Source organism: Cavia porcellus, unplaced genomic scaffold, assembly GCF_034190915.1.
Source record: "Cavia porcellus strain 051 isolate PalLab524CR breed Dunkin Hartley unplaced genomic scaffold, mCavPor4.1 scaffold_8, whole genome shotgun sequence".
NCBI classification, from domain to species: domain Eukaryota; kingdom Metazoa; phylum Chordata; class Mammalia; order Rodentia; family Caviidae; genus Cavia; species Cavia porcellus.
In genome coordinates, this window is record NW_026947491.1 from 50,594,414 (window position 1) to 50,622,264 (window position 27,851).

General features: G+C 56.7%; 2 protein-coding genes across 2 annotated transcripts in view; both read left to right on the top strand.

The window, feature by feature from the left end:
- Nucleotides 1-13,634, top strand: part of Lrp1 (LDL receptor related protein 1) — a 77,685-nt gene extending 64,051 nt beyond the window's left edge. Inside the window, exons 60-89 of the mRNA XM_013159084.3 lie at nucleotides 16-221; nucleotides 656-844; nucleotides 1,419-1,567; nucleotides 1,945-2,038; nucleotides 2,133-2,249; nucleotides 2,531-2,650; nucleotides 3,082-3,204; nucleotides 3,336-3,461; nucleotides 3,833-3,949; nucleotides 4,619-4,725; nucleotides 4,808-4,940; nucleotides 5,756-5,875; nucleotides 5,998-6,120; nucleotides 6,389-6,529; nucleotides 6,616-6,750; nucleotides 6,833-6,952; nucleotides 7,792-8,060; nucleotides 9,039-9,217; nucleotides 9,659-9,765; nucleotides 10,019-10,135; nucleotides 10,561-10,737; nucleotides 10,868-11,008; nucleotides 11,125-11,298; nucleotides 11,520-11,681; nucleotides 12,013-12,187; nucleotides 12,343-12,444; nucleotides 12,583-12,647; nucleotides 12,759-12,849; nucleotides 12,955-13,099; nucleotides 13,204-13,634. Of these exons, the coding sequence (XP_013014538.2) occupies nucleotides 16-221; nucleotides 656-844; nucleotides 1,419-1,567; nucleotides 1,945-2,038; nucleotides 2,133-2,249; nucleotides 2,531-2,650; nucleotides 3,082-3,204; nucleotides 3,336-3,461; nucleotides 3,833-3,949; nucleotides 4,619-4,725; nucleotides 4,808-4,940; nucleotides 5,756-5,875; nucleotides 5,998-6,120; nucleotides 6,389-6,529; nucleotides 6,616-6,750; nucleotides 6,833-6,952; nucleotides 7,792-8,060; nucleotides 9,039-9,217; nucleotides 9,659-9,765; nucleotides 10,019-10,135; nucleotides 10,561-10,737; nucleotides 10,868-11,008; nucleotides 11,125-11,298; nucleotides 11,520-11,681; nucleotides 12,013-12,187; nucleotides 12,343-12,444; nucleotides 12,583-12,647; nucleotides 12,759-12,849; nucleotides 12,955-13,099; nucleotides 13,204-13,344 (4,165 nt within the window). The 3' untranslated portion in view covers nucleotides 13,345-13,634. The remainder of the gene's footprint in view (nucleotides 1-15; nucleotides 222-655; nucleotides 845-1,418; nucleotides 1,568-1,944; nucleotides 2,039-2,132; nucleotides 2,250-2,530; nucleotides 2,651-3,081; nucleotides 3,205-3,335; nucleotides 3,462-3,832; nucleotides 3,950-4,618; nucleotides 4,726-4,807; nucleotides 4,941-5,755; nucleotides 5,876-5,997; nucleotides 6,121-6,388; nucleotides 6,530-6,615; nucleotides 6,751-6,832; nucleotides 6,953-7,791; nucleotides 8,061-9,038; nucleotides 9,218-9,658; nucleotides 9,766-10,018; nucleotides 10,136-10,560; nucleotides 10,738-10,867; nucleotides 11,009-11,124; nucleotides 11,299-11,519; nucleotides 11,682-12,012; nucleotides 12,188-12,342; nucleotides 12,445-12,582; nucleotides 12,648-12,758; nucleotides 12,850-12,954; nucleotides 13,100-13,203) is intronic.
- A 4,106-nt stretch (nucleotides 13,635-17,740) lies between these two features.
- Nucleotides 17,741-27,674, top strand: Nxph4 (neurexophilin 4). Its single transcript, XM_063254986.1, has 2 exons — nucleotides 17,741-17,931; nucleotides 26,155-27,674. Exons 1-2 carry the CDS (start codon nucleotides 17,878-17,880, stop codon nucleotides 27,022-27,024), a joined length of 924 nt encoding a protein of 307 aa, XP_063111056.1. The 5' UTR covers nucleotides 17,741-17,877; the 3' UTR covers nucleotides 27,025-27,674.
- Nucleotides 27,675-27,851: the final 177 nt, after the last annotated feature.

Below are 27,851 nucleotides of genomic sequence, written 5' to 3' on the forward strand. Positions count from 1 at the left end.
CCACCCACTTGCCAGGTACTTGTACTGGACAGACTGGGGCGACCACTCACTGATTGGCCGGATTGGCATGGATGGGTCCAGCCGCAGTGTCATTGTAGACACCAAGATCACCTGGCCCAATGGTCTGACACTGGATTATGTCACTGAGCGCATCTACTGGGCTGATGCCCGTGAGGACTACATTGAGTTTGCCAGCCTGGATGGCTCCAATCGCCATGTTGGTTAGTATGCCTCAGATACTACCAAGCACAGCAGGCCTGGGGATTGTGGGTCTGGAGTTCCAGGGGACCAGGTCTGGGGGGCAAAAGTGGACATAAAAACCAAAGGACATGTGTAAGGATGACACCCATGGGATTGTGGGGGTTCAGAGTACCCAGTTGTTTCCATGGACTGGTCCACCTCTCTGGGGAAGGAAGGAAGCACATCCCCGTGTGCAGCTCAGGATGATGGCCCCAAGGGAGGTTGGATGGAGGCCTGGGGTGGGAGCTGCTGTGCACCCTGCTTCCTGAATGGAACAATTGACTACCATAGAGCAAGAACTTGCTATAGGAGTCTGCCACACATCAGCTATATGGCTCAGGGGCTGATGCCCACCTTAGAGGGTTTTGGTGGACAAGGCACCAACCACCACTGGCCTATCCCCCCTACTCCACAGTGCTGAGCCAAGACATCCCACATATCTTTGCACTGACCTTGTTTGAGGACTATGTCTACTGGACTGACTGGGAGACAAAGTCCATTAACCGAGCCCACAAGACTACCGGCACCAATAAGACACTCCTCATCAGCACCCTGCACCGGCCCATGGACCTGCATGTCTTCCATGCCCTGCGCCAGCCAGATGGTGAGCAAGCAAGTGGCAGGAGTAGCACGAGGGGCCCCAGGGTGATGTGGGGATCTAGTGGGGTATAAGCCCTCTCGTCGGGAATTCCCATTCATCCTCCTTCTGGCATTGCCTGTGCACTCCTTGCCATGCTGGGAGGTTCTTGAGGGTGTAGACAGGGTATATTTGGGTTCACTGGAGCTTCAGCACTGCCTGGTTCTTTGCTGGAGTCCCATGGCAGCAGAGCCCCAATGCCAGTTGAGTAGTTGAGAGAAGAGCGGGTTGCAATATGGCACACAGAGGAGGGACCCAGAAGGCAGGCCAAGATGGTGAGGGTAGTCACAGAGAGTGTAAGCTTCAGGCCTGTCTTGATCCTGGGCCTTTCAGAGGGTCCCCTCCTGTTCAGGCTTCAGCTCCCTGCCATGAGGCAGAGTTTCAGTCCACCCTACCTCTGCCCAGGACAGACCAGGTCCAGCAGTTTTGAATGGCAGCAGCTATTCCAAGCAAGTGTTGCCATTGCTCCCAGAGGCCAGAGGCCTGGGGAGTCTGAAGCCAGGCTCAGCTGGCTGCCCCTTACCTTCTTTTTCTCTGGCAGTGCCCAATCATCCCTGCAAGGTCAACAATGGTGGCTGCAGCAACCTGTGCCTGCTGTCCCCTGGTGGGGGTCACAAATGTGCCTGCCCTACCAATTTCTATCTCGGTGGTGACGGGCGTACCTGTGTATCCAACTGCACCGCAAGTCAGGTGAGGCTGTCCACTAGGTCTCTGTTCCCCAGGTCCCTCACCAGTACCCCTAGTCCTCCTTGGACCCCAACCTCCTCTGATCTGTTTCTCTCACACTAATGCCCCCATGTTTATTGCCTATTTCTTTCTGCCCACAATATTTTTACACCTGTCACCACACAGACACGCCCACCCCTAAGTTCAGTTCTGACCTCTATACCCCTGCCACACATGGACACGCTCTCACCTGGCCTTCCTGCTCTCATCGTACTCCAACTCCTGTCCTCCCCTCAAACATCCTGACCCTGTCACTTCTTTAAAACATCCCAGCCCCTCCAAAGAAAAGCTTCTGAGTTTCCCAGACCCACCAACCCTTCTTGCCCCGACCTGCCCTCCAGTTCGTGTGCAAGAACGACAAGTGCATCCCCTTCTGGTGGAAGTGTGACACTGAGGACGACTGCGGGGATCACTCAGATGAGCCTGCAGACTGCCGTGAGTGTCCAGGGTGCAGGTGGCGGCCAGAAAGCAGAGACTGTAGTGCTGGGGACAGTCTCCCCACACTGCCCCCTGTTCCTCCTCCCTGCAGCTGAGTTCAAGTGCCGCCCAGGACAGTTCCAGTGCTCGACAGGCATCTGCACAAACCCTGCCTTCATCTGTGATGGGGACAATGACTGCCAGGACAACAGTGATGAGGCCAATTGTGGTAAGGGGCTGCTCGGGACTTTCTCAAGACTTAGAGGAAGAAAGACAAGACAAGAGCAAGAAAGCGGGGCTGGGGATTTAGCTCAGCGGCATAAGCGCCTGCCTTATAAGCAGGCAGTCGTGAGTTCAATCCCCGGTACCGATAAAAAGGAAAAAGACAAAAAAAAAAAAAAAAAAAAAAAGAGCAAGAAAGCTCCAGCCAGCAGCGCTTTCTCTTCAAGCTGGATTCCACTGCTTAAAATCAGTCTGCCGTTAGTGACCTGCCCCCTCTGCACCCCACAGACATCCACGTCTGCTTGCCCAGTCAGTTCAAATGCACCAATACCAACCGCTGCATCCCCGGCATCTTCCGCTGCAATGGCCAGGACAACTGTGGAGATGGCGAGGACGAAAGGGACTGCCGTGAGTGCCTGAGGCCACGCTCGGGTCTCTGTTCCCCTGGGGAGTGGGATGGACTCTGCAACACTCCTTCAAGAGCCTCTTGGGTTCCTAGCTTGAGTTACATAAGTCACATAAATAACCCGTTTGCCCATAAAAAGCATTATGTTTGGCAAGGAGATAGATATTGTCAGTCTAGAAAACAAAATGCAATGGCCAGGCATTTAACTCAGTGGCTCAGCACCTGCCTGGCAAGTGCAAAGTCTTGAGTTCAATCCCTGCTGCAAAAAAAAAAAAATATGATGGCAAAATGCACCCAGACTGGAGAAAAATCATTCCTTCCCCCTAAGAAATTGCTAGGCAAGAGCAGGCAGGGCTTGGGGGAGTGGGAGACAGTGACCTCCTCCCAGGAGAGGTTTAAAAAGAGAGTCCTCACTTTCTCACTCACCCCGCAGCCGAAGTGACCTGTGCCCCCAACCAGTTCCAGTGCTCCATCACCAAGCGCTGTATCCCCCGCGTCTGGGTCTGTGACAGGGACAACGACTGTGTGGACGGCAGTGATGAACCAGCCAACTGCAGTGAGTTGCCTGTCACACTTTGGGAGCCCCCGTGCCCTGCAGTGTCTGCTACCACCGCCACCACACAAGCACAGCCCTGAGGCCCACTCCTGGGAAGGGCCTCACCCTGTCCTGTGCCCACACCCCTGCAGCCCAGATGACGTGTGGAGTGGACGAGTTCCGCTGCAAAGACTCAGGCCGCTGCATCCCGGCTCGCTGGAAGTGTGACGGAGAGGACGACTGCGGGGATGGCTCAGATGAGCCCAAGGAAGAGTGTGGTGAGCACAGCCCCCACTCGGGAGGGAGGCAGTCTGCAGGGCTGCAGGGCAGAGTGGGCAGTGTCCACTCAGGCAAAGGTCTAGGCTGCCTGCTGACTAGGCTTCCTGTGCCTACTGTGTCCCCCACACTATGCCCTTCACCTCCTAATTCTCCTGCTGATGCCGCCTGCCACACCTATGCAGCATCTTTTCTCCCCACACTAAGGAACAGTTCGTCTCCTCCCCAAAGTAGCTGTACCATGCGCATACTCGGGTCTCCTCCTCTAAACTTCCTAGACTGACATGGTAGGCTGGGCTCCCCAAGGCTGAGCCTCCTCAGCCTTCCACCCACACCCTTCCACTCTTGTCCTGCCCCCATCTCACCTCGCTAGATGAGCGCACCTGTGAGCCGTACCAGTTCCGATGCAAGAACAACCGCTGCGTGCCCGGCCGCTGGCAATGTGACTATGACAATGACTGTGGGGACAACTCAGATGAGGAGAGCTGCAGTATGTCCCCAACCCCACCTTGCCCGATATACACCTTCCCCAGCCTCAGCAGCTCCCCGCTGGCCACCTCTGTCCCTCCTGACACCAGGCTGGGCTGGAGCAGGGGCCACTTCCCAGTGTAGGGGTCAGGAGCCCCTCCCACCTCAGCCCACCCCACTCCATGTTGTGTACTGAGTTTGTGCCATTTCACCTCATCTCATGTTTCTCTCCATTTTCACACTGTCCTCTTGGGGTTGCAGAGGTAGGTGTCTCTGATGTGCCCCTGCTCCTGCCACGTCCCGCCTCTGCCCCAGAGCCCGCCCGTCCCTTGCATTGCCTCTGCCCATCATCCCTCACTGGCCTCTCCCCAGATCTGGTGCTTGTCTTAGTGGGCTTCTCCCCCGCCCCATCCTCCCACACCACCTGCCCTGAGGGCAGGACCTTCCCCTTCACCTGTGTGTCTGTCCCCAGTGAGATAAATGTGAGTACCCCTTGCCCTGCCAGTACCATAAGCGCTGCCAGGCAGCTTCTATGATTGGTTGAGCATCTTAGTTATTAAGCCTTGTGGCCTTTAGGGACACAAGGGTGAGCCTTGGGCTCGCTCTGTCACATCTGAGAGCTAGAGATGCCTGAGGGCTAAGTCTCTGTGCCCACCCTCCTGGGGCCTGTCTCTCCCCTGTCCCTCCCTAGCCCCCCGGCCCTGCTCTGAGAGTGAATTCTCCTGTGCCAATGGCCGCTGCATCGCTGGGCGCTGGAAGTGCGATGGGGACCATGACTGTGCGGATGGTTCAGATGAGGTGAGTGGGAAGAGCAGGACGCCTTGGGGGAGTTAGGCCCCGGCTGCCAGAGCTGACCAGGCTGCTGGCTCCATGCCCACAGAAAGACTGCACTCCCCGCTGTGACATGGACCAGTTCCAGTGCAAGAGTGGCCATTGCATCCCCCTGCGCTGGCGCTGTGATGCGGATGCCGACTGCATGGACGGCAGTGACGAAGAGGCCTGTGGCACTGGTGGTGAGGCCCTCCAGCCTGGCTGCTCTGAGCCTCCCACTGCCTGCCCCCCATCCCATCCTGTGGCCCTCTAATTCTCTCATTCTTTCTTTCCTGCATTCATTTTCCATGCAACATATTTATTGGACCTTTACCATGTGCCAGGCACCGTCCTGGGTGTTGGAGAGATAGCAGTAAAATCAAGAGTCAGGGCTGCCAGGTTCATTTCTGAGGTTCAAGGCTTCACCTTGCCCAGTGGTACCTGTTCAGGACCAGTTGGGCAAAATCCAACAGAAGCCTGTCTGTGATGTCTGTGTGGGCCTCGTCCCCAAGTCCCCAGGTCCCCAAGTTGGCTGTCCTGAGAGGCCAAGTCCTGCTTCCTTCCCTTCCCTGGATAATGAGCCGGTGCCTGTCCTCCCAAGCAGACTTGCCCAGGCGCTGCAACCAGGGAGGCAGCATGAAGACCACCAGGAAAGGGTGGGACTTGGAGCAAGGCCGCTGCAGAGACAGGTGTCCTGGCTCTCTGCCCTGGCAGGCTGAGGACTGGGCCAAACCTGGGTCCCCTCCACACCAGTGCTTCTGTGTGCCCTCCACGTCCACCACAGAGGCCGTGCCCTTGAGCCTCTCGGGCTATTTTCCAAAAATAACCCCTGCTCCCCTAAATACCAGAAGAGCACTTTTGCTCCTTTGCCTGTCGGGTTGAAAATGAGGAGCCTGGGGCCCAGTCTGGACGTGCTACTGCTTTCCCTGTGACCCTCTGGGCTTTGAGCCCTACCTGCGAGGGAAGGATCTGGTTCAGGCAATGCTCATTCCTCTCCCTTGCCACCCCTGGTGCCCAGTGCGAACCTGTCCCTTGGATGAGTTCCAGTGTAACAACACCCTGTGCAAGCCGCTGGCCTGGAAGTGCGATGGTGAAGACGACTGTGGGGACAACTCAGATGAGAACCCGGAGGAGTGTGGTAAGATTTGGGGCAGAATGCAGAGGAGGGGTTTGGGTTTTCAGGCTCCCCAGTGGCCTATGCCACCACCTACTCTTACCTCCCAAGACTTATCTGGCTCTGTTTCCTCCTGGCCACTGCAGCCCAGTTCGTATGTCCTCCCAACCGGCCCTTCCGTTGCAAGAATGACCGCGTTTGCCTGTGGATTGGGCGCCAGTGCGATGGCACTGACAACTGTGGAGATGGGACAGATGAGGAGGACTGTGGTGAGCTGGGGGCCTGCATCAGATGCTGCACAGGGGAAAATAGGCTACCTGGGAACTACAGTTAGAGAGTGGCCTTGCCCAAGAGGGGCATTGTCTGTTTGGGAGTGAGAGGCCCCCAGAAAAGGCACTGAAGAAGGAGGTGGGGACTTGAATGTTTAACCAGTTCCCTCTGCAAATTGACAAGCAGTGGACCCAGGCCCACTGGTATCTATGGAAGGAGGGATAGCATGGTCAGTAGCCAAGACCTAACTCTCCTGCCCATCCCTAGAGCCCCCCACAGCCCAGACTGCCCACTGCAAAGACAAGAAGGAGTTTCTGTGCCGGAACCAGCGTTGCCTGTCCTCCTCTCTGCGCTGCAACATGTTCGATGACTGCGGGGACGGCTCTGACGAGGAGGACTGCATAATCGGTAGACCAGGCCTACAGGGGCAGCAAGGCGGGCACTGGAGAGGGGAGGGACTCAGGGAAGGAGACCCACTCTCTGTCCCCCCACAGACCCCAAGCTGACCAGCTGCGCCACTAACGCCAGCATCTGTGGGGATGAGGCACGCTGTGTGCGAAGCCAGAAAGCTGCTTACTGTGCCTGCCGTGCAGGCTTCCACACTGTGCCAGGGCAGCCTGGATGCCAAGGTAGGAAAGTGGGACCAGTGGGGGCAGGGGGAGCAAAAACACCAGCTGCTGTATGCCCATGACCCTCCTGTGTAATTCCCAGATATCAATGAGTGCTTGCGCTTCGGCACCTGCTCACAGCTCTGCAACAACACCAAGGGCGGCCACCTCTGCAGCTGCGCCCGGAACTTCATGAAGACGCACAACACCTGCAAGGCCGAAGGTAAAGGACAGGCAAGGACAGGAGGGGTGGGACCAGGCAATGCCAGGATATCAGATGGGCCCTGATGGGTAGAATATTTCCCTCCATGTACCCTTGCACAAGCAAGGACCCCAGGCCATGGCAAAGCAGGGCACAGCATGGCACAAGCAGAGGGCACACTCCAGGGGCTGGCTCACAAAAGAAGTGTGGTAGGGACAGCACTGCACGCACATGAGTCTGCTCTCTGACCCCTCCCAGAACAAGAGCACCTTCACACTCGCACTGGCACACTTACACTGTCACTTGTACCCACAGGGATATACATGCTTTGGCAACACCTGTACTTTCCATGTGCTTTGCACATTGTGCAAACATCCACACACTTGTGCACACACATACCTGGGTACTTGTACACATATGCTACACTGCAGTCTCATCCCCTCCAACCCCGCACAGCCACGCCCCTCTGTGCTATGCACCTACACCCATAATTCATGGGCATCATGGCATGCTTAGGCAGCATGTAGCAGAGAGTGTGCTACCGTGTGGAGCACACTACCAAGTTCGCAAGCCTGAGGGGCAGGACAGATTTCTGGAGGAGCAGGCCACACTAGATCAGTCTGAGGAGGAAAGGAGGATGTTCAAAGCCTAGACCAGAGCACTCAGGCCTGGCACTGAGGGGCATATATCCACTTCCAGCTACAGCAGATGATCCAATTAGAGAGAATTGTCCTAGAGAAATAGAGGCTGAGCTAGGGTGTATGCTCCTCCCCGCTCTGGGCAGCACCCCCAGCCTCTACCCCTGGCCTCCTGCCCCAGCCTTTCACCTCCACCCATCACCCAATCTCTTGCACCTCCAGGCTCTGAATACCAGGTCCTGTACATTGCTGATGACAATGAGATCCGAAGCCTGTTCCCTGGGCACCCCCACTCAGCTTATGAGCAGGCCTTCCAGGGTGACGAGAGCGTCCGCATCGATGCCATGGATGTCCATGTCAAGGCAGGTCGCGTCTATTGGACCAACTGGCACACTGGCACCATCTCCTATCGAAGCCTACCACCTGCTGCCCCTCCTACCACTTCCAATCGTCACCGGCGACAGATCGACAGGGGCGTCACCCACCTCAACGTAAGTGCAGCTTGTTGTAGACTGGATTTGAGACAAGCAGTGCCATGCAGAATTTGAAAGGGATAGTGGGAGAGGGCCAAGGGTGAGACTGGAAGGCAAGGGCAGTCAAGACTTGTGTCCTAAGGTACCAGCCACAGGTAGACTGAAGAATTATCTGTAGTTGGCTTTGCCACGAAGCAGTCCAGGGCAGCAGGCAGGTTAGCCCTCAGCATCAAAGCCCACCTTAATTCTTGATCATCAAGGTCACTCCATGTCAGTCTTGGCCAATATCTTAACTGCTTTGGGCCTCACTCTGTTCATCAATAGAATGAGATCATAATGTCTATCTCAAGCTAGGTGTGGTTGTGCACATCTGTAATCCCAGCACTCTTTTTGGCTGAGGCAGGAGGACTGCGAATTAAAACCAAGCCTAGGTGTTTTAGCAATCTAGCAAGACCCTGTCTCACAACTTTTTTTTTTTTTTTTTTTGATGCTGGGGATCAAACTCATATCCTTGCACTTGCCAGGCAGGCACTTATGCCACTGAGCTAAATCCTCAGCAAAACTTTTTTAAGGGGAGGAAGATGGGGCTAAGAATGTCACAGTAATCAATCTCCAGTGACCAATCTCTTGAGTCAATCTCCAGTGCCACCAAAAAATAAATAGATGAATTAATTAAGATAATTACATGTATCTCAGGCTGAGGGAAGGCTGCTCAGTAGTAGAGCATGTGCTTTTTTTGCACCAAAAATGATAACAACTACAATACCTCTGTTTCATAGACTATTATTTCTTTATTTATTTTGGTTAGGATTAACTAGCAAAATATGGGAAAACTCCAAGTCTGGTGCATAAACTGTTGAGTCTCCCAAAAGCCTGGGGACTGGCTGTCAGTCTAGGGGACATTTATTTGCACAGGGTCAGGCTGACAGATGCAGGGGAGGGGATAATGGGCAGGAAGACAAAGGTGGTAGCCCCTGAACCTATGACCCTGTTCAGATTTCAGGGCTGAAGATGCCTCGGGGCATCGCCATTGACTGGGTGGCAGGGAACGTGTACTGGACCGACTCAGGCAGAGATGTGATCGAGGTGGCACAAATGAAGGGCGAGAACCGCAAGACGCTCATCTCGGGCATGATTGACGAGCCCCACGCCATTGTGGTGGACCCACTGAGGGGGTGGGCAAGGGTCCTGGGGCAAGTGGGCTGGCAGTGGGCAGTGCCAGGATAAGGGGCCCAGCATCCACAGGCCTGCCCTTCCCCTCCCAGACTAGCCTAAGGGCAGGTCCTTCTCAGGCCCTCAGGTCTTCCACACTGTCCCAACCCTGGGCCTCCCTCATGGTGCTTTTGCCTGAGACATCAGCCAGGTCTGTGTGGCATGTACCTGGCCCCACTTGGCTGGCTGGCTGTCATGGCACCCAGGTTCTGGGCTGCCCCTCTCTACTCCAGGGGTGCTCTGCCCGCTTACACACCTCAGGCTTAGCACTTGTGGTTTAGTATCGAAGATTGTGTCCTTGGTCAGATGGTATCTCCCTAGCCTCCTCCCACTACCCAGCAGCCCCTGGGCCTCACTCCTCTGGCCCTTGGGCCCACCCACTGTCACACCTTCTCTGTCCCCAGCACTATGTACTGGTCAGACTGGGGGAACCACCCCAAGATTGAGACGGCAGCCATGGATGGGACCCTTCGAGAGACCCTGGTGCAGGACAACATTCAGTGGCCCACAGGTCAGTGGAGCAGAGGAGGGTTGTGGGAGGGGCAGGCTTGCTGGGCCCAGTGGCTGCTGAATTCACACAAAAGCTAGAGAGGGAAAGATTCAGGGTGGGATTAAGTGGCTGGCTTGTGGAAGCTTTCCCTGAAGGGGACTGGGAATGGTCATGTGAGCAGGTGGAACTGCCCTGGAAGGAGCCAGTTGTGTTTCTGCGCCCAGCCTGGTGTGTCAGAGACTGAGCCCTCACAACGTTCTCTGCCCTCCCTCAGGCCTGGCTGTGGATTATCACAATGAACGGCTGTACTGGGCTGACGCCAAGCTCTCAGTCATCGGCAGCATCCGGCTCAATGGCACAGACCCCATCGTGGCTGCCGACAGCAAACGAGGTCAGAGCCTGGCAACAACCTCAGGTCCAAGCCCTGTCCAGGCCTCCCATCCCCCTCACCCACACACTGAGTCCAGAGGCCTCACTCCAATGCTGCCATCCTCCACCAGCCTGCCCCCAACAATCCTGTAGGCCTGGGCCTTGCTGACCCTCTGACCCACCTGTCCATTCATGCGTTCACTGCACAGTGAGATTGAGTTGTTGGAGACAGCAGGCATGGCAGTAGGAACTAAGCAAACATGAGAAGACACAAGTTAGCCGTGGCCTCAGAAATCCTGGGGTGATGGGACCTTTCTCCAGGAAGAAGGAACAGGGAGGATGCAGGCAGTTTGGTGTGGATGTGTTGAGCCATGGAGACTAGCATCATGGATGGTGGCATCTGGCCCTGACGACCCCTCTGATTCAGCCTCACTCCTTTTCCCCCAGGTTTAAGTCACCCCTTCAGCATTGACGTCTTTGAGGATTATATCTATGGTGTCACCTACATCAATAATCGTGTATTCAAGATCCATAAATTTGGACACAGCCCACTGATCAACCTGACAGGGGGCCTGAGCCACGCCTCTGATGTGGTCCTGTACCATCAGCACAAGCAACCTGAAGGTGGAGGAGAGCCTGGGTGGGAGGGGGAGGCCTGGGCCCGGGCCCGGGCCCTGGCGAGGAGTGTAGCCATCTGGGTCCTCAGGGCTCAGGAAAGGCCCTGAGGCTCAGAGTCCATGCCCTGTCCCTGCAGTGACCAACCCCTGTGACCGCAAGAAGTGTGAGTGGCTCTGCCTCCTGAGCCCCAGTGGGCCTGTCTGCACCTGTCCCAACGGGAAGCGACTGGACAATGGTACCTGTGTACCTGTGCCCTCTCCGACACCCCCTCCAGATGGTACGCTCGCCTCCCCAGCGCCCGTCTGATGCCCCAGGACCCTTTTCCCTGTAGCCTCTTGTTGCCCACTCCTCCCCATTACCCTGGGTCTGCCTCCTGACGAGTTCCTTCTGCAGCAACTCGGCCTGGAACTTGCAACCTTCAGTGCTTCAACGGTGGCAGCTGCTTCCTCAATGCACGCAGGCAGCCCAAGTGCCGCTGCCAGCCCCGCTACACAGGCGACAAGTGTGAGCTGGACCAGTGCTGGGAGCACTGTCGAAATGGAGGCACCTGCGCTGCCTCCCCCTCTGGTATGCCCCACCCAGTCAGGAGGGCGTGGTGCCCCTTGTCCCCAGCCCCAGCTGCTGCACTGCCTCTTCCCTCAGCCTCACCCCATGCCTGGCTCCCCAGCCCGAGCACCCAGTCCTTCTGATGTTCTTTGCTTTCCACCCAGGTCTTCCCAGCTCTGTTCCTCTGCCTTGGGGCTAGGTGGCCCCCAGGCCACTGTCCCACTCACACCTTCTCTCCCCAGGCATGCCCACTTGCCGGTGCCCCACAGGCTTCACAGGTCCCAAATGCACCCAGCAGGTGTGTGCGGGCTACTGTGCCAACAACAGCACCTGCACTGTCAACCAAGGCAACCAGCCCCAATGCCGATGCCTGCCAGGCTTCCTGGGAGATCGATGCCAGTACCGTGAGTGAGCCATCCTGGGCCCCAGGGGAGTGAAACCGGAGCGGGGACCTTTTAGGGTGAGCTCAGGAGAAGGAAGCTAACTACACTAGGGCCAGGGCCAGGCTGTCTGTGCTGTCTATAAAAACACTGGCACAGCTCCCCAAAGAGTGAGCCCCCTGGCATTAGGATCATTCTTGCAAATCAGACCTTTGTCAGGACGCCAGGGGCATCCTTCTGCCTTGGAGCCTGTGCTCTGAGGACAGCAGGAGACTCAGGAAGGGGTCATCCTGAGGACAGAGAGTCTCCCCCTGACAGTGGAGCTGAGACACTTCCTTTCCACTCCCAACCACAGGGCAGTGCTCTGGCTACTGTGAGAACTTTGGCACGTGTCAGATGGCTGCCGACGGCTCCCGGCAGTGCCGCTGCACTGTGTACTTCGAGGGACCACGGTGTGAGGTGAACAAGTGCAGCCGCTGCCTGCTAGGTGCCTGTGTGATTAACAAACAGACTGGGGATGTCACCTGCAAGTGAGTAGAGCCCTGCCTGCTAGCGCTGCCCCATCCTGGCTGTGTGCTCCCAGCCCTGTTCCCAAGCCTGCCCCCTGCCAGCCCTGCACTGCCCCTTCCTTAGCATCACAGACTCCCCTCAGCAGTCCAGCCCAGCCTCTGACTCCTTCCCGCAGCTGCACTGACGGCCGGGTAGCCCCCAGCTGCCTGACCTGCATCGGCCACTGCAGCAATGGCGGTTCCTGCACCATGAACAGCAAGATGATGCCAGAGTGCCAGTGAGTTGGGCCTGAGCCTCTGCCAGGCATCCATCATGCCTCCCCCACACCTGAACAGAAGCTGTGGCCCAGTTTGGTCTCCCTGGCACCAGTGGCTGTGGAGGTCACACCCACTCAGCTCTGCCCTCTTACCTGCAGGTGCCCACCCCACATGACAGGACCCCGGTGTGAGGAGCAAGTTGTCAGCCAACAGCAGCCTGGACGTAGGTGGCAGGGGATGGGGCAGGCAGGGCTGCTGGGACCTCAGGTCAGGGGCTTCGTGCCTCCTGCTTCTGCCAGGCCTTCTGACTCAGTTTCCCTCCTCCTCCATCCAGATATGGCCTCCATCCTGATCCCTGTGCTCTTGCTGCTGCTGCTGCTTCTAGTGGCTGGAGTGGTATTCTGGTATAAGCGGCGAGTCCGAGGGTAAGCCATCGGAGTCTAGAAAATTCTGGCCACTGTTTTGTCACCCAGCATTATTCCCCCACCCACCCAACATCTCTGCCCTCTTAGACTTCTTTCTCTTCCCAGGGCTAAGGGCTTCCAGCACCAGCGGATGACCAACGGGGCCATGAATGTGGAGATTGGGAATCCTACCTATAAGATGTACGAAGGCGGAGAGCCTGATGATGTTGGAGGCCTACTGGATGCCGACTTTGCGCTGGACCCTGACAAGGTGGGCTGGAGGACAGAGGCTGTGGGTGGAGCAGCCTCTGAGGTGCCGGCTTGGAGGTAGGGGTGGGGAACCTAGGCCGCACCTGAACCTCCATTGCTCTGCAGCCCACCAACTTCACCAACCCTGTGTACGCCACGCTCTACATGGGAGGCCACGGCAGCCGCCACTCCCTGGCCAGCACGGATGAGAAGCGAGAACTCCTGGGCCGGGGCCCTGAGGATGAGATAGGAGACCCCTTGGCATAGGGCCCTGCCCAGTGGACTTCCCAGAGAGCCCCTACCAGAAAAGTCCTTCAGTGAGCCCCCGACAGCTCTTCCTTGGCGCTGCCAGATGTATAAATGTAAAAATGAAGGAATTACTTTTTATATGTGAGTGAGCAAGCGAGCACAGTATTATCTCTTTCCATTCTCCTCCTTCCTGCCTGCTCCTCAGCACTCCCACCCATGCTGCCTTGGGGCAGGGCTGGCAAGGAGGGCTCTGGGGCTTCTGCAGTTTAAAGGTATGAGGGAGCCCACCTCCTACCTTCCCACCAAAATGCACCACAGGGACAGCTGGCAAGACGGCCTCCCTGCCTTATAAGACACGTTCTCAAGGCTCTTCACCTTGACCCCAGCCTCCCCCTGCTCCACAGCACTGGGGCCAATTTGGGGAGGTGGGTTGAGTTTTCTGATGCTCCTGCCTGGAAGACTTGCCTGGCTGAGTAGGAAGGAAAGAGTGGAGTTCTTTAGTTCTTTTGTGGGAGGTCACCCCAACCCCAAACCCTACTCCAAGGGCACCTCTAAAATGGCCATGCGCAATACCCCTCCCAGACAAGCCCTCCCCCCTCCAGCTTCCCCACTGTGGCTCCCAGGGCTGGAGACTTTCTTTGGTAATGGTCCCCCAGCCTCCCTTCTCTTGGGAGGTCGGATACACCAAGGAAGGGCAAGTGGGCAGCCCCATTTTGGGGACATGAATGTTTTAATAATTTTTGCTGAATTACTTTACAACTAAATAACACAGATATTGTTATAAATAAAATTGTAAAAAAAAAAAAAAAAAAAAGAAAGAAAAAAAGAAAAAGAAAAAAAAGCTGCTTGCGTCTGCCTGCGAATGTGACTCTGGGAGTTGGGGCTGCACTTGCCTGATTTTCCCACCAGAGAGAGCCCTTCTCTTTACTGGGCTGGACAGTCCGTGACCATGCCCTTCTCCCAAGACCCTCCCTCTTCATCTTGCTATGACAGGGGACAGGTGTGGTGCTGGATTTGCCAGTTTCAAAAGACCTGCTTCTCCTAGCAATGTGCCCTTGAGCCAGTGACTGCACTTTTCTGGATCTCGTGTTCCCTCTGACTCCAGAACAGAGATCTGGAGCTGGGGACTTAGCTCAGCGGCATAAGCACCAGCCTTGCAAGCTCAAGGTCCTTCCTCAGTACAAAAAAAAAAAAAAAAAAAACAGAACAGAGATCTGTTTGTCTACATTAGCACTTCTACTAGACACCACTACCCCTTCTGCCCCAGTTCATCTCCCAGAATGAAATCCCACCAGAAAAACTTAATACATTGGCTTGTGGCTCTCTCTGCCTGCATTGATATCTAACTTCAGGGAGACTGATCAGATGCCACAAGTAACACCCTGGATGGGGTCAAGGTGCTGGAGTGAAGGAGAGCTGGGAAGGCCAACTTGCCAGGCCCGTCAGCATTCAACAGATCCAATTCACCAACCACTTAAGACATTGCAGGGATGACAGAAAAGGACAAGATCGTTTAAATTGTCCCAGGTCTTCTAAAATCTTTCCCCAGCCTGGGATACAGCTTAGTGGCACAGCACCTTCCTAGAAAGTGCGAGGTTGTGAGTTCGATTCCTGATATCCAAAAAAAAAAAAAAAAAAAAATGATAATAAAACCCTACCCCAGGAAAGGGAACACAGCTTTAAACTGTCCACGACAGAAAGGGTTAGAACCCCACTCTCCCTCCAAAAGCAAATACAAGCCGAAAACTCCTGATGGTCTTTTACCAATTCCCAGAGAAGGAGCATGTCTTTCATTCCTTCTCCCTCACTGATTGAACTTCCCCAGGATAATTCCTCCCTGGCTTTCAGTTTCCTTAGGGAGCTTATGGGTCTGGTCCTGTCCAGGAACAAGAGCCCTCCCCTTCCTTCATGCCCTGAAATCCCACCTCCAACCTCATCCTCCAAGCCGACTCTGAAATTCTCCCCTGTCTTCCGAGGTCCTCAGGACCCCTTAGGCCCTGAGGACCGCAACCCGGCTGGGAAAAGGGAGAGTTCTTACTACAGTGCTGAGTGGGAGGCTTATGCCCTCATATGACCACCAGATGGCGCCCGCACCCCTGAAGCGCTGCTTATCCTGAAGCCCAGCACAACCCCCTCCTCAACACACACTAATTATACACCTGCGGGGGACCCCAGCCTAGTCTCTCACTTCCTTCCCTCGGGCTATTTTGCCACACCCGCTCCACCCTCTGCCAGCCAGCTCCCTTCCCTCCCCAAGCGCCAGCCTCCGCGCCACCAGCAGCAGCCCCGCCCCCTCACCCCTCCCTCCGCCAGCCGCGCATCTGGTGCCCCCCCGGGAGCTACTGATTCTCTGGCTGTCGCCACAAGATCCCGGGCAGAGCGAGAAGGGCCCCCACCTGCGACTCAGGAGGCACACCTCTGGTCAGCATGCTCCCTCTATCATCCAGAAGAGGGTCCATCAGGACACAATCCTCCTAGACTTCCCACCCATCGAGGCAGGAGGGGGCCTAAGGGCAGGAAAGAGATGGAGGCCAGCCAGAGGCAGGGGCAGACGCAAATCAAATGAGAGCGCTTTGCACATGAGGGCAGAGGCTAAGATCCAGAGACAGGAGGTGTGTGTGTGTGTGTATGTGTGTGGTGTGTGTACATGCGCGTGCCGGTGTGAGCACACAAGCATATATATAACTGAAGGGAGCTGAGATTGCCACAAGGAGTGTTGGAATGAGTCAGGCCTCCCAAAGATCAAAACCTCGGTGAGTGGCTTCTGTCCCCAGCACTCTAGGCTCCCTCCACCCTCTCCCCTGCTTGGGACCCTGCCTGGGTCTCTCTGATGGGGCTGCCTGGACTTGGCCTGGACCTGCCTCTCACCTCTCTGTTGTGCCTACACCTAAGCCCCTGCTTCCTGACTTCTGTCTCCCTGGGTGTCACTATGTCTGTCCTTTCCATGACGCTTGTTTTGTTCACATCATACATCTGTGGAGCACTGGGTTTTTACCTCTGTCTCAGCTTGTCTTTTTGGACTGCTAGTGTGAGTGTATTCCTGAGAGTGTGGTGTATGTGTGTGTGTGTGTGTGTGTGTGTGTGTGTGTGTGTGAATCTCTGGATCTTTGCCTCCTAATTAAAGCAAGGTGGAGCGTACTCTTAGTGTCTGGTCAGACCTACTTGTACCTTGGTGCATTTGTCTTCCTCTGTCACTGTGTCCCTATGTGTGTAAATCAAGTGTGTGTATCTGTGTGTGTTGGTGCACTTCTGGTGTTGCACGTGTCTGTGCATGCTGGTCTCTGAGTGTGAATGTGTTTTGCTCTGTGCATGCTCACGCTACCCAAGTGTGGCAGGGCCTCTATAGATATGCCTGGAGGCTTGTGTGTTGGTGACTCAGGGCAGACACCGGTCTCCATCTCTGCCTGTCCCTCTCTCTCACTGTCGAGGTGTGGTCATATCACCTCAGCCTCAGCCTCAGCCTCTGTGCATAGCAACAGCTGACAGCTGAAGACTCCCGGGGCAGGGAAGAGTCTAGCTGGAGGAGGGAGCTGATGAAGAAACAGCCAGAGCATGGGAACAGACAGAGACTGGGCTGCAAACTGGGGACGGAGACAAGGACAGAGGCCGACAGGGAAAGGAACAGGGCTGGAGAAGAGCGGGTGGTGAAAGATGGGACAGTGAGAAGGAGCGGCTGGAGATTATACCAAGAGGCTGGGCAGGCGGCCCTGAAGGGGACTTCTCCCCAGCCCTCACAAAGGGACCCCGAGCCGCGCGGGGGTCAGCCCCGGGGCCGGGGGTGAAAGGTGAATGGCCAGGCCATGTCGCCAGGGGTCCTGAGAACGCAGAGGTGCCGCGGGACGGGGGCGGGGCGGCGGGCGCCGTTTGTCAGCCCTATTGACAGACGTGATGGGGTTTCCGTCCGTGATCAATGATTCTCATCTCCGGGCCGAATGAGCCGCGGGGCGCCCATCCATCCCCGTCAGCGCCGCGCTCCGGCAGCCGCCCGAGGCCCCGCCCGTCCTCACCTGGGCCCTTGCCGCTCTGCCCCGGACCCACCTCGGCCCGAGCAGCGAAGGGCCCGGGCCCGCGAGAGACCCTGGTCCCGCGGCGGCGCCGAGCCTTGCGGGCTTTGCTCCCGCCGCCGGCCCCTCGCGCCAACAGTGCCGGAGCGCAGGGCCCCGCGCCCCGCCGATCCTCGCCACCTACAGACCTGCCTCTCGGGGGCGCGGTGCCGGCGCCCCGCCACCTCCCCGCCTCGCACCTGGGCCAGGGGCGTGTCCGGGCGTGTCGGGGTGAAAGTCACCTTCGGTGCCCCCGCTGGGCGGGAGGGGCGCGGGGCGCGGCCGGATTGGAGCGCCGGGAGCCCCGCCCCCCGCGCCGCCGGAGTCAGACCCAACTTTCTCCCCCGCCCGCGCCCCGCCCCCGGCCGGCGCCGCGCTCCGCTCCGCTCGCTCAGTCCGCGGGCCGCGCCGCCCGCTCCGCAGCCTCCCGCCGCCCGGCAGCCCCGCGCCCCGCGCCCAGTCCGCCCTCCGGGGACCCGCCCTCCCGTCCGCTCGGCCGCCCGGGAAGATGCGGCTCCCGGAATGGATCCTCTTGCTCCTCGGCCCGTGGCTCCTTAGGAAGGTAAGGCCACCGGGCGGAAGCGCGAGCGCGGGGGTCCCGGACGCGAAGGTCCCGGAGTGCGAAGGGCTCGGTGCGCCTGCCCCGCCCCCAGCTCTAGCGTCCCAACTTTGCGCGGCGCGGAGGACGCGGACAGACAGACTGCCAGCTTCAGGACCGGCGCTCTCCCGGCACAAGTTGGCTGAGGGTTGGAGGGGGTGCCTGGCGGAGGCCCGGCTCGGATCGGGCGTCGAGAGCAGCGGGGGAGGAGACGAAGCGCGACCCGCGAGTGCGCCAGACAGAGCGGGAGTGCGAGACAGACAGACAAGCCAGGAGGGTGTCAGCCTTGCCGTCTTTCCGCGCCAACCTCGCTCGCCTTCCGAAGTGTCTGTCTGTCCTTCTACCTCTCCACCCCCGCCTTCCCATTTCTGTTCTCTGCACTTGTCACAATGCCAAGTGAGCTGTGTTCGGAGCTTACACGGCCCGGGCACACACCCATACACGGATGCACACCGACACGATTGAACTTGGCTACAGTCTCCCATTACATTTCCCGCGGAGACACCATCTCCCCTGCACAACCTCACAGACACACCCCCTCTCGCGCCGGCTGGTGGAGGTGGTGGGGTGCTATCTGATTGGGGGTCTCTCCTCCTTGCCCCCCCCCTTTCCCTGAGGTTCCTGGGCGAGAACCTAGACACCAAGGGGGCCCAGACTTGATTCTGCCATCCTCTCTACTTGGAAGCTTCTGCTAGTGTACCAGTGTGCTCACGTGTGCTGCTGTAGAGTGTGTGGGCCAGTGTGCACCTGTGTGCGTGTCTGCCCAAGGAACCCCAGACTTGTGTGTTTAAGGTTGGGGTCAGGGTGTATGCTGCTGTTCCAGTGGTGATATGATACTTGCTTCGCCTGCTAAGTGCAGGTGCCTGCTTCACGGGGCAGTCGTCTGTGTCTGTACCCTATGTGTGTTCCACAATGGGGTAATAGGCTTTGACCCTGTCCCCTCTGTCAGACTCTCAAGCCCCTGGCTTCTCTGTCTTCTGCACTCCAGCTGTGACTTATGAAGTCAAAGGGCAAGCCAGTAGCCTTCTAAATCCTCATTCCCTGCCCTAGGTCTCCAGCCCCTACAGAGTCCAGAAGGGATATAATGCCACCCCCAAGGCTTAGACCTCTGTATGCTTACCCCAGTTGCCCTCAGCAACTCCAGCAAGGTAGGAGCTACCCCAGAGCTACTGATTTTTCCAGACCTGCCTGGTGACCTTGAGGGGCTGGAAGGTGGGCAGAGGTGCCCCTTCCCTGAAAACTGCTTCCTCTGGCAAGAGCTTTTGGACTTGCTGTCTAGCTCTTCCCTTAGAAGACTCAGGAGAAGGTCTGGCCCAGCATGACCATGTGTGAAGGCCTGAGGTCAAGAGGAGATAGGGATGGCACTACCCTGCCTCTCCTCTCCTTTCCCCTCCCCTCCCCCTTCCCCTCTTCTTCCCCTCCCCTCCCCCTTCCCCTCCTCTTCCCCTCCCCTCCCCTCTCCTCTCCTCTCCTCTCATCGTTTCTTCCCATCAAATAAACTCCCCTGTGGACAGATCTGGTTTAATTTCCTTTGCCCCCTGAAGGGGAATGAAACATCTGGTGGAGACTTGAGGGAGAATGAGGGAGAGGATATGAGCGATGGGATCTATCCAAGTGTGTGTGAGAGCTGCAGCTGTGGGGCCTCCGTGTTGGAGTCAGTGGGGGAGATCATATCAGCCTTTTAGTCCAGCATGTGTGCATTTGAGAATCTGTGTTTATCTGTGGTGGGTGTACACACTCCAAGTGTACCAATATGTATAACTAGCACGGGGAAGTGTGTGTGAGAAGTGTCTGTGTGTTCGAATACCCGTGTGTGCTGCTGTGTCCTCTTGTGAGTAGGGAGTGTGCACACATGTAGGCCCTAGGGGCTCTGCCGTGTGTGCATGGTGGGGTCCGTGTGTTGTCTGTGTATGTCTGGGATTTGTGAATGTGCATCTGTGTACTTATAATTTCAAGTACAGCCGAATGTGAGGATGAGGTTGTGAGCCTCAGAATATGCTCATATATCTGAGTGTGGTTTATGTGTGTGTGCATTCAGGGTTGTCTCCGTGCCAGTGCTGGGAGTGGGCAAAAGGTGATGGTGACATTTGGAGAGAGGCTCGTGAGCAGAGTTCATAGGGCAACTCTTGAAAACCCTCAATGCTACCAGCCCTGCCTTCTTCCTTTTTTTATTTGCTCTTCCTGCACAAGTGCTCAGCCATCGTCCTCCTTGCCCTAGGCTTCTGGTCCCCGCTTAGGGCCTGAAACTTCTGGTTTCCACTGCCTCTGGGGCTCTGGTCTCTCCGCCTAGACTGCTTCAGGATCTTTCTAATACTCTCTACTCATTTTCCTCTCTATATCTGTCTCCCCCCCAACCCCTGCCAAAGCTGCTGCCCGCAGAGAGAAGCAGCAGGTGATCAATAGTCACTAATCACTAATCACTAATTACTAATTAGCTGGGGGAGGGTAGGGGTTCGGGCCTGTGGGACAGCTCAGCTCTATCCCGCCTCAGGGAAGGATTACACCCGAATCGAGGGTCCCTGAGCTGGCTAGCTACAGCCCTGGGTCCAGCCACCGCCTCCTGTTTCCTTACCCTCCTTTAGCCCCCCAGCTAATCTCTGGCTTGGCCACTTAGGCACGCACAGTCTGGGCTAAGGCCCAGAGCTGCTGAAGGGGATTTGGGGGTAATCAGGGGCCGCAGCTGGGCCAGGGACTGGGGGTGGGGATGGGGGTGCTGTGACAGTTCCCTTGGGCCTGGGCCTGCGGCAGAAGCCCCAATCCTGATGGGCGGGACCCTGCTGCAAGGAGAATTTAGAGAGGCGCGGGTTGGGTTAGGTGAGGAGCTGGAGACCGGGGTTGGGGGTGACTGGAGAAGAGTTGAGGTAATAGGACAGAAACAAGGTAAAGAGGGGCCACTGGGGTCATGAATTGGGTAACCAGGGAGGAGTGAGATAATCTCCAAAGCCAGCAGGTAAGTGGAGGGGTCCGGATTGGGGTGAGAGGTAGAATAATCATCAAGTAGATAGGGAACTTTGGACAGAGCACCAGTAACTCAAAATGGGCGTGTGCTGGGGGGCCCGCTGACAGAGGTGGCCGGGTGTAGGGGGAGGGGCCTAGGGTTCAAGGCTAGAGGGAGTCACAGGGTCTTCTGTGTAGTGGGCTGTAGGGTGGGGACAGGAGCAGAGTGCGGCCTTGAGCGCTGGAAATTGGCGAGTCTCCCCCTCTCCCCCGCCTGCCCCTCCTCCACCTCCACCCCGCCCACTCCCCCTCCGGCTCCGGCTTCGGGAAATTACATCCCCGCTCCGCGTCCCCCCTCCCCGCCCCGCGCCCCGGAGCCGGCGCCTTTATAGGCACATTTATTGCAATAATAAAGTGAGGCGCGGGGCGGGGGGTGGGGGGCGGCCGTTCCCGAGGGGACCGCGCCGGCTCTAGGAAGCAGGGAAATAAAATAAAATAAAATAAAATCAAAATTCAGATAACGGTGAGCCTTGCGCGGCAGGCCTCCAGCAGGCGGGCAGGCGGGGCTGGTGGGGAGGGGGCGATCCACCCAAGGGCAGAGCCCACTCCACCCGCAGCGCACGCCCCTCCCCGCTCGCAGTAGGGAGCCTGGAAGGAGGTCTCCCGTCTACACCTGCCTGGCCCTTCCTAAGCCTGGCGCAGCCCAGTCTCCTGCCTTGCCTCTGGCTTGTCATTCATACCTATCCCCAGCGTTCTGTCCATGGCCCTCATCACTTCCCTTGCCCCTATTTGCCATTCCAGTTCCCATTGGCGTCCCCGTCCCCATTTCCTGATCTGTGCATCCATCAGCATCACTGTTGCTGCTTGTTAATAACAATCCTTCGTCCTCCATATCTGTTCTGTCCCATTGTGTCCCCATCACCATCTCCCAATCTTTCCTTGGCCTTCCTCATTTCTGCCTATCCCCAGTGCCCATCCCTTGTCCACCATCGCTGGCCCCATTTTGGCACCCATCTTTTCTGTGCCCCATCTTTGCTCTTCTGGTCCCTATCTCATCTGCATCGGGCCTCTGCCCACCATTTCTGATCTCTCCATCCCCATCCTCATGTCTATCCTTGTTGCATTTTCCGCCCTTGCCCATGCCTGCCAGGTCTGCAAGCCTAACCCTACTCCATCTCTGTCTCAGGCCTCTCCCCAGCCTGTCCTATCCACCCACCTCATCCTCACCCCCATCTCTGTCCCTGATTCCCAGCCAGACTTCACCCGCCCCAACTGCGGTGTCCTCGCCTCTTTCTAGGTTCAGGGGCTCAGAACGCTATTTTCTTCCTTACCCCACCCAGGTCTGGACTGGCCCTTCCCCGCCCCAGGGTCCTGTCGACCCCCTGGCTAAATTCTGAGCACTCTACCTGATCTACATGGCAGGAGGGAACCACTGAATAACCCAGAGGCCCAAGGGAGGTGCACCCTGCAATGCGGCTGGGGACCGATAGGCCAGTCCTCCTTGGATTTCCAGCAGCCCTGTCCCATCCCAAGCGTCGAGTGTCCCCGTCTCCCCGCCCCCTGCGATGGAGTTTATTCAGCAGCCTGAGATGGCCTCAACTCCCCTCAGGTGCGTGGGCCTGCTGCCTTGGGGGCAAAGCGCTCCTGGCACGGCTCCCGCCTGCAAAGGCCTGGAGGAGCCTGTGGAAGGAAGCAAGCAAGAAAGCCCCCCCCAGCCACTGCACACCTCCACCCGCGCTGACAGCCATCCTAGCCTCTCCCCTCTGCAAATGTCACCGCGCCCAATTAGCTTAATTAATCCAGTTCTGCAGCAAGGGGGACCCCACCTCGGACAACACCCTTAGCCTGGATGGGAAAGTAGGGCTCTGAGCAGGGAGCTCCTTTACACCCCCCCCCCCCCCCCGCTGCTGCAGACAGAAAACCTGAAGGACAGAAGGAGGGAGCCACAGCTAGGAGACAGACAAAATGGAAAAGCAGAATACTGGAAATTAAAGACAGGGTGAGGGGAAAAACTGAAAGAAAGAAACTGAGAAGACTGGAGGGAGAGAGAGAGATGGAAAAACAGTGAAAGAGGGAGAGCAAGAGAGGGAGAGAGAGCACAAGCGATCAAGGAAGCCAGAGGGAGGATTTTATTTTATTTTATTCCATGTTCCCATTTCTCGGCTCGTTTCCTCGCAGACTCTCTCACCCCTCCCAGTCTGAGCTCCCCACCAAGGTCGCTTGGCCACTTCCCCCCAACTCTTTCCTTTCATCTTGGCTGTCTCCAGTGACAAGTGGGGGCTGTGAGGGCCCAAAGCCTAGGGATTTGCCAGGATCTCAGCAGCAGAGATAGCAATTTGTCTGAGAACAGAGGTGGGGGGACATCCTGGCACCTCTCTGTGACCTGCCAAAACTCATTTTCTCCCCTCCGTGACTGCCTCTGAGGAGTCACTGGACTGAAGCAGCCCTGCCCCAATCCTAGGCTGGGATTTTTACTGGGAGGAGGTGGTTTGGAAGCAGTTGGGGTGGGATTTACTGGGATGAGGTGGCTTGGAAGCAGTTGGGGTCATAACATCAGGTAGCTTGAAGAGAGAGCTTGGACTGGCTAAATTCTCCTGCAAAGAACAGAAAGGTGAGATTAGGGCTCAGAAATTGGCTCCAAGATTAAGACTGGCTGTCCGTGGAAACCTCACCCTCTTCCTTCTCCATTGCCCTCTCCTGAACTCAAGCCCCCCACCCCACCTCCTGGGAAGCCTCCTCTTCCAGCCTCTATATCTTGAGACCCTTTATTCCCAGCCCCTCTGCAGCCCACCCTTCCAGGTGTTGGGTGCCAGCTCCAGCTTGTCTGAGTCAATCACTCTTGCTGCCCCACCCCCTCACCTGGACTGGGAGGAGGGCTGGATGAGAGGAGGAAAGAGGGGGCGATAAATATGTATGACTAGCGGGTGGCAGGCGGGCAGGCGGCATTAATAACCTGGGATCGCAGTGCTGCAGGGACGGGGATCAGGCAGTGGAGATTCAAGCCCAGCATCTTAGCTCTGCTGTTACTGTCCCCTGTGGACGTATGGTATGTACACACAGGTGTGTGCAAACAGAGGCACCTTCGCTGCCAGCCCTCCTTAGGTACCCAAAAGAGCCTGTAGGCCAGTGTGTTCATTGGGACCATTTGTATACAATTCGAACACACATATTCAGTCATGGGAACACAGACTGCACTTGTTCTGTTGCTGCATACACCCTGTTGGAAAGAGCTTGTCTTGACACAAGGACAGAGGATGATAGAAACACAGATAGGAAAAGTAAAACCATCAGACAATCACACACAGCCACCCTCAGACCACCATGGATAGGCATACAGCCACAAATCGACACACACCTCATTCAGGTCAATCCAGCACATGCCCAGCCACCACAGATTTACACAGCGGACAGACAGCCTCCACAAGCCGGCAGACACATGTACAGCCTCCTCAAACTGACAGTACACACACACACATACAGTCACATACACACACATAGGCACACACACATACAGTCACAGCCACACACTCAGCCACCACAGACTGACATATGTACATGATACGATACCCTAACAGACACACGGAGCTACACGGATAGACAAACAGACACACAACCATTCAAGCTAACAGAAACATAACTGCCCCAGACCGACAAACACACAGCTTCCCCACCCCAACCTGCATGCAGTCAGGGCCACACAGAACAGCACAGTGGCAGCTAGCACAGGCTGACTGACACGCTCCGCTCCTCTCCCTCCCACTCCAGCGCTAGAGCAGCATCTCCATATTTCTTCCTCTGCTCTCTCCTCATCTCCTTCACTCCTGACCAGCCCCCCCCCCATGTACACCCAGATAATTGATGGCCTGGGCCTGGCCTGGCTGCTCCCGCCTCTCTATCCATCTTGTACTCACACAGTGCTGTCTCCCAGATCAGCCGCCACCTGAGACACAGAGAAGGTGGGGTGGCGGAACCAGTGGGCGGCTCCTCCAGCCCCCTTTCAGCCTAAGAAGGCACAAACAGGCAACAGGCAGTCTCCACAGTAGTAGGAGTGCTGATGACCGGGAGAGGTGCCTGTTTATTCCCCAAGCCTCACCCTACAGTAGCAAGGACTCAGCTCAGCCATGTCCTCAGCAGCCCCTCCCTGAAGAATGCTAAGATGCTGACAGGCATGGGCCGTTTGTCTTGATGGAAGTGCAAAGGTCTTTAGCCTCTTTTTCCTTCCTTTCCTTTCTTTTCCTTCCCTTCCCTTTCCTTCCTTCTTTTCTTTTCTTTTTTCCTTTTCTTTCATTTTTATGAGACAGTGTTTCACTATGGTCTTTTTATCGGTACCAGGGATCGAACTCACGACTGCCTGCTTGCAAGGCAGGCGCTTATGCCGCTGAGCTAAATCCCCAGCCCCAGTGTTTCACTATGTAGTTCAGGCTCTCTTCAGTTCACTATGGTAGCCCAGGTTGGCCTTGAATTCTCAGCAATCCTGCCTCAGCCTCCTGAGTGCTGTATGGATCACAGGCCTGTGCCACCAGGCCCAGCTCCTTTTTTTTTTTTTTTTTTTTTTTTTTTTTTTTTTTAGATAGAGTCTCTCCCTATATTGCCCCAGTTGGGGTTGGCTTGTGATTCTTTTGCCTCAGGTTCCCTTGATTCTGTGATTACAGGCATGTACCACTAAGCCAGTTTTGGCTTCTTTCTTATTTTTGCTTGTTTGGTTGGTTTTAACTCCTGTGTAGTTTAGGCTGGTCTTGAACTCACTGTGTAGTCCTGGCTGGCCTCATCATTGTAATCCTCCTGCCTCAGCCTCCTGAGTATTGGGTTACAGGTTTATGTCAGTATGCTCAGCTTTTGGCCTTTTTCTTCAGGCTGGATATTGTAAACCACAGCTCTTCTCTACTCCATAAGGAACATCCCCAAGGCCAGACTAGGGGAGTGGGAGCAAAATTCACTGCCCACTCATGCCCATGCCCACACAGGGCTTTGACTTATGAGGGCACACTGGACCTCTGTGAGAACACAGGGATTCTTAGGTCACTACAGATGCAGAAACAGAGGTTCGGATGGATAAACTTATTTGGCCAAGATCACATAACTTCCAAAGGGTGCAGGTCTACTCCAAGGGACACTCCTGATCGGCCCGCAGTGGACTGCAGGATTCTATTTTGTCTCCTCACGACTAAAACGGCTGGTTGGGTAATAGGCAAGATAATTAGGGTCCACTCCAGCGTCTCGTTGTTTTTCCTTCTCTTTCTTCCTACACAGGCCGTCAGTGCCCAGATACCAGATTCCGGAAGATCGCAGTACCTGGAACTGCACCCAGCCCCGACCAGAGGGCGCACCCCTAGCCAACAGCTCCGGTTGCCTAGGTCTTCCGAAGGCCTGGGCACTGCCCGCGCCTGGAGCTGGGCCTGGCCGGCTAACCACACGGGGGCGCTGGCGCGGGCTGGGTCGGCCGGAGCGCTGCCCGCGCAGCGCAGCAAAATGAAGCCGTCCATCAAAGCGGCCCGCGCCAAAAAGATCTTTGGCTGGGGAGACTTCTACTTTCGGGTGCATACCCTCAAGTTCTCGCTGCTGGTGACTGGCAAGATCGTGGACCATGTGAACGGTACCTTCAGTGTGTATTTCCGCCACAACTCGTCCAGCCTGGGCAATCTCAGTGTCAGTATCGTACCACCCTCAAAGCTCGTGGAGTTCGGGGGCGTTTGGCTGCCTGGGCCTGGTCCCCACTCTCTGCAGTCCACGCTGGCCCTGGAAGGGGTGCTTCCTGGGCTGGGGCCCCCACTGAGAATGGCGGCTGCCGCTGCAGGTCCGGGGCTTGGAGGCTCCCTCGGAGGTGCACTGGCAGGCCCCCTCGGGGGTATGCTGGGAGTGCCTGGGGCCAAAGAGTCCCGGGCTTTCAATTGCCACGTGGAATACGAGAAGACTAACCGCGCGCGCAAGCACCGCCCATGCCTGTACGACCCTTCGCAAGTGTGCTTCACAGAGCACACACAGAGTCAGGCTGCCTGGCTCTGTGCCAAGCCCTTCAAAGTCATTTGTATCTTCGTCTCCTTCCTCAGCTTTGACTACAAACTGGTGCAGAAAGTGTGCCCAGATTATAACTTCCAGAGCGAGCACCCCTACTTCGGATAGCGCCCCGGCCCCGGCTCCGGCCCTGAGCTTCCCGCCAAGTTCCAGCCTCCCCAGAGTAGGGTCCCTACCAGTTCAGTTGCCGGGTGGCAGCGTCCACACCTTCCGCACGGGGGCGGGGCGGGGGGAACAGTCCTCCCCGGATGTCAGCCGGCACAGTTTCCCTTTCTCTTACCAGGAGTTCCCACGAGCCTGGGGTAGCAGCCCCAAAGTAGGCGGGGTCTCGAAGCGACCCCAGGGTCTACTGCTTGCCCACTGGATCCCCTTCCATCCTTGGCGCTGGGCTGGGCACTCCCTTTGCCCAAAGCTTTAATAACGCCTGGCCCCCTCATCATGTCCTGACTTCTTCCAAATGCCTATCTTTCTCCTCCACCATGTCCCCGCCTGCAGACTGTGAAGGCCCATAAGCCTCGGGCTGTCCCCTTTCTCTGCTTGCCGTTTGCTGTCTGCCTTCTCTCCCAGCCTGCGGAAGCAGAGCTCCTAGCTGGGACGTTCAGCCCGGCCCCTACCCGTGCCCCTGCCCCTGCTCTTCCCACCCCATTCTCACTCTTGCAGTCCAGCTCCACCTGACCTTGCCGGCTGCTGCTTCTCGGTAATATTTTTTTTTTCTACGCCAAAACAGAAAAGGGAACAAAATAAAGTGAAAACCACTATGTGTCTGTGTGAGACCTTTGTAGGGATGGGTATGTGGGCTTCTATCAAGCCAAGCACCTTAGGGGTCATTCAACACCAAATCAAAGAGGGCTGAATGTGACCCTTGGAACAGGACCCAAGGAAGGCCAAGGGAAACTGGCAGAGAGGACAGGGGTTAGACCTTAGCTGGGATGACC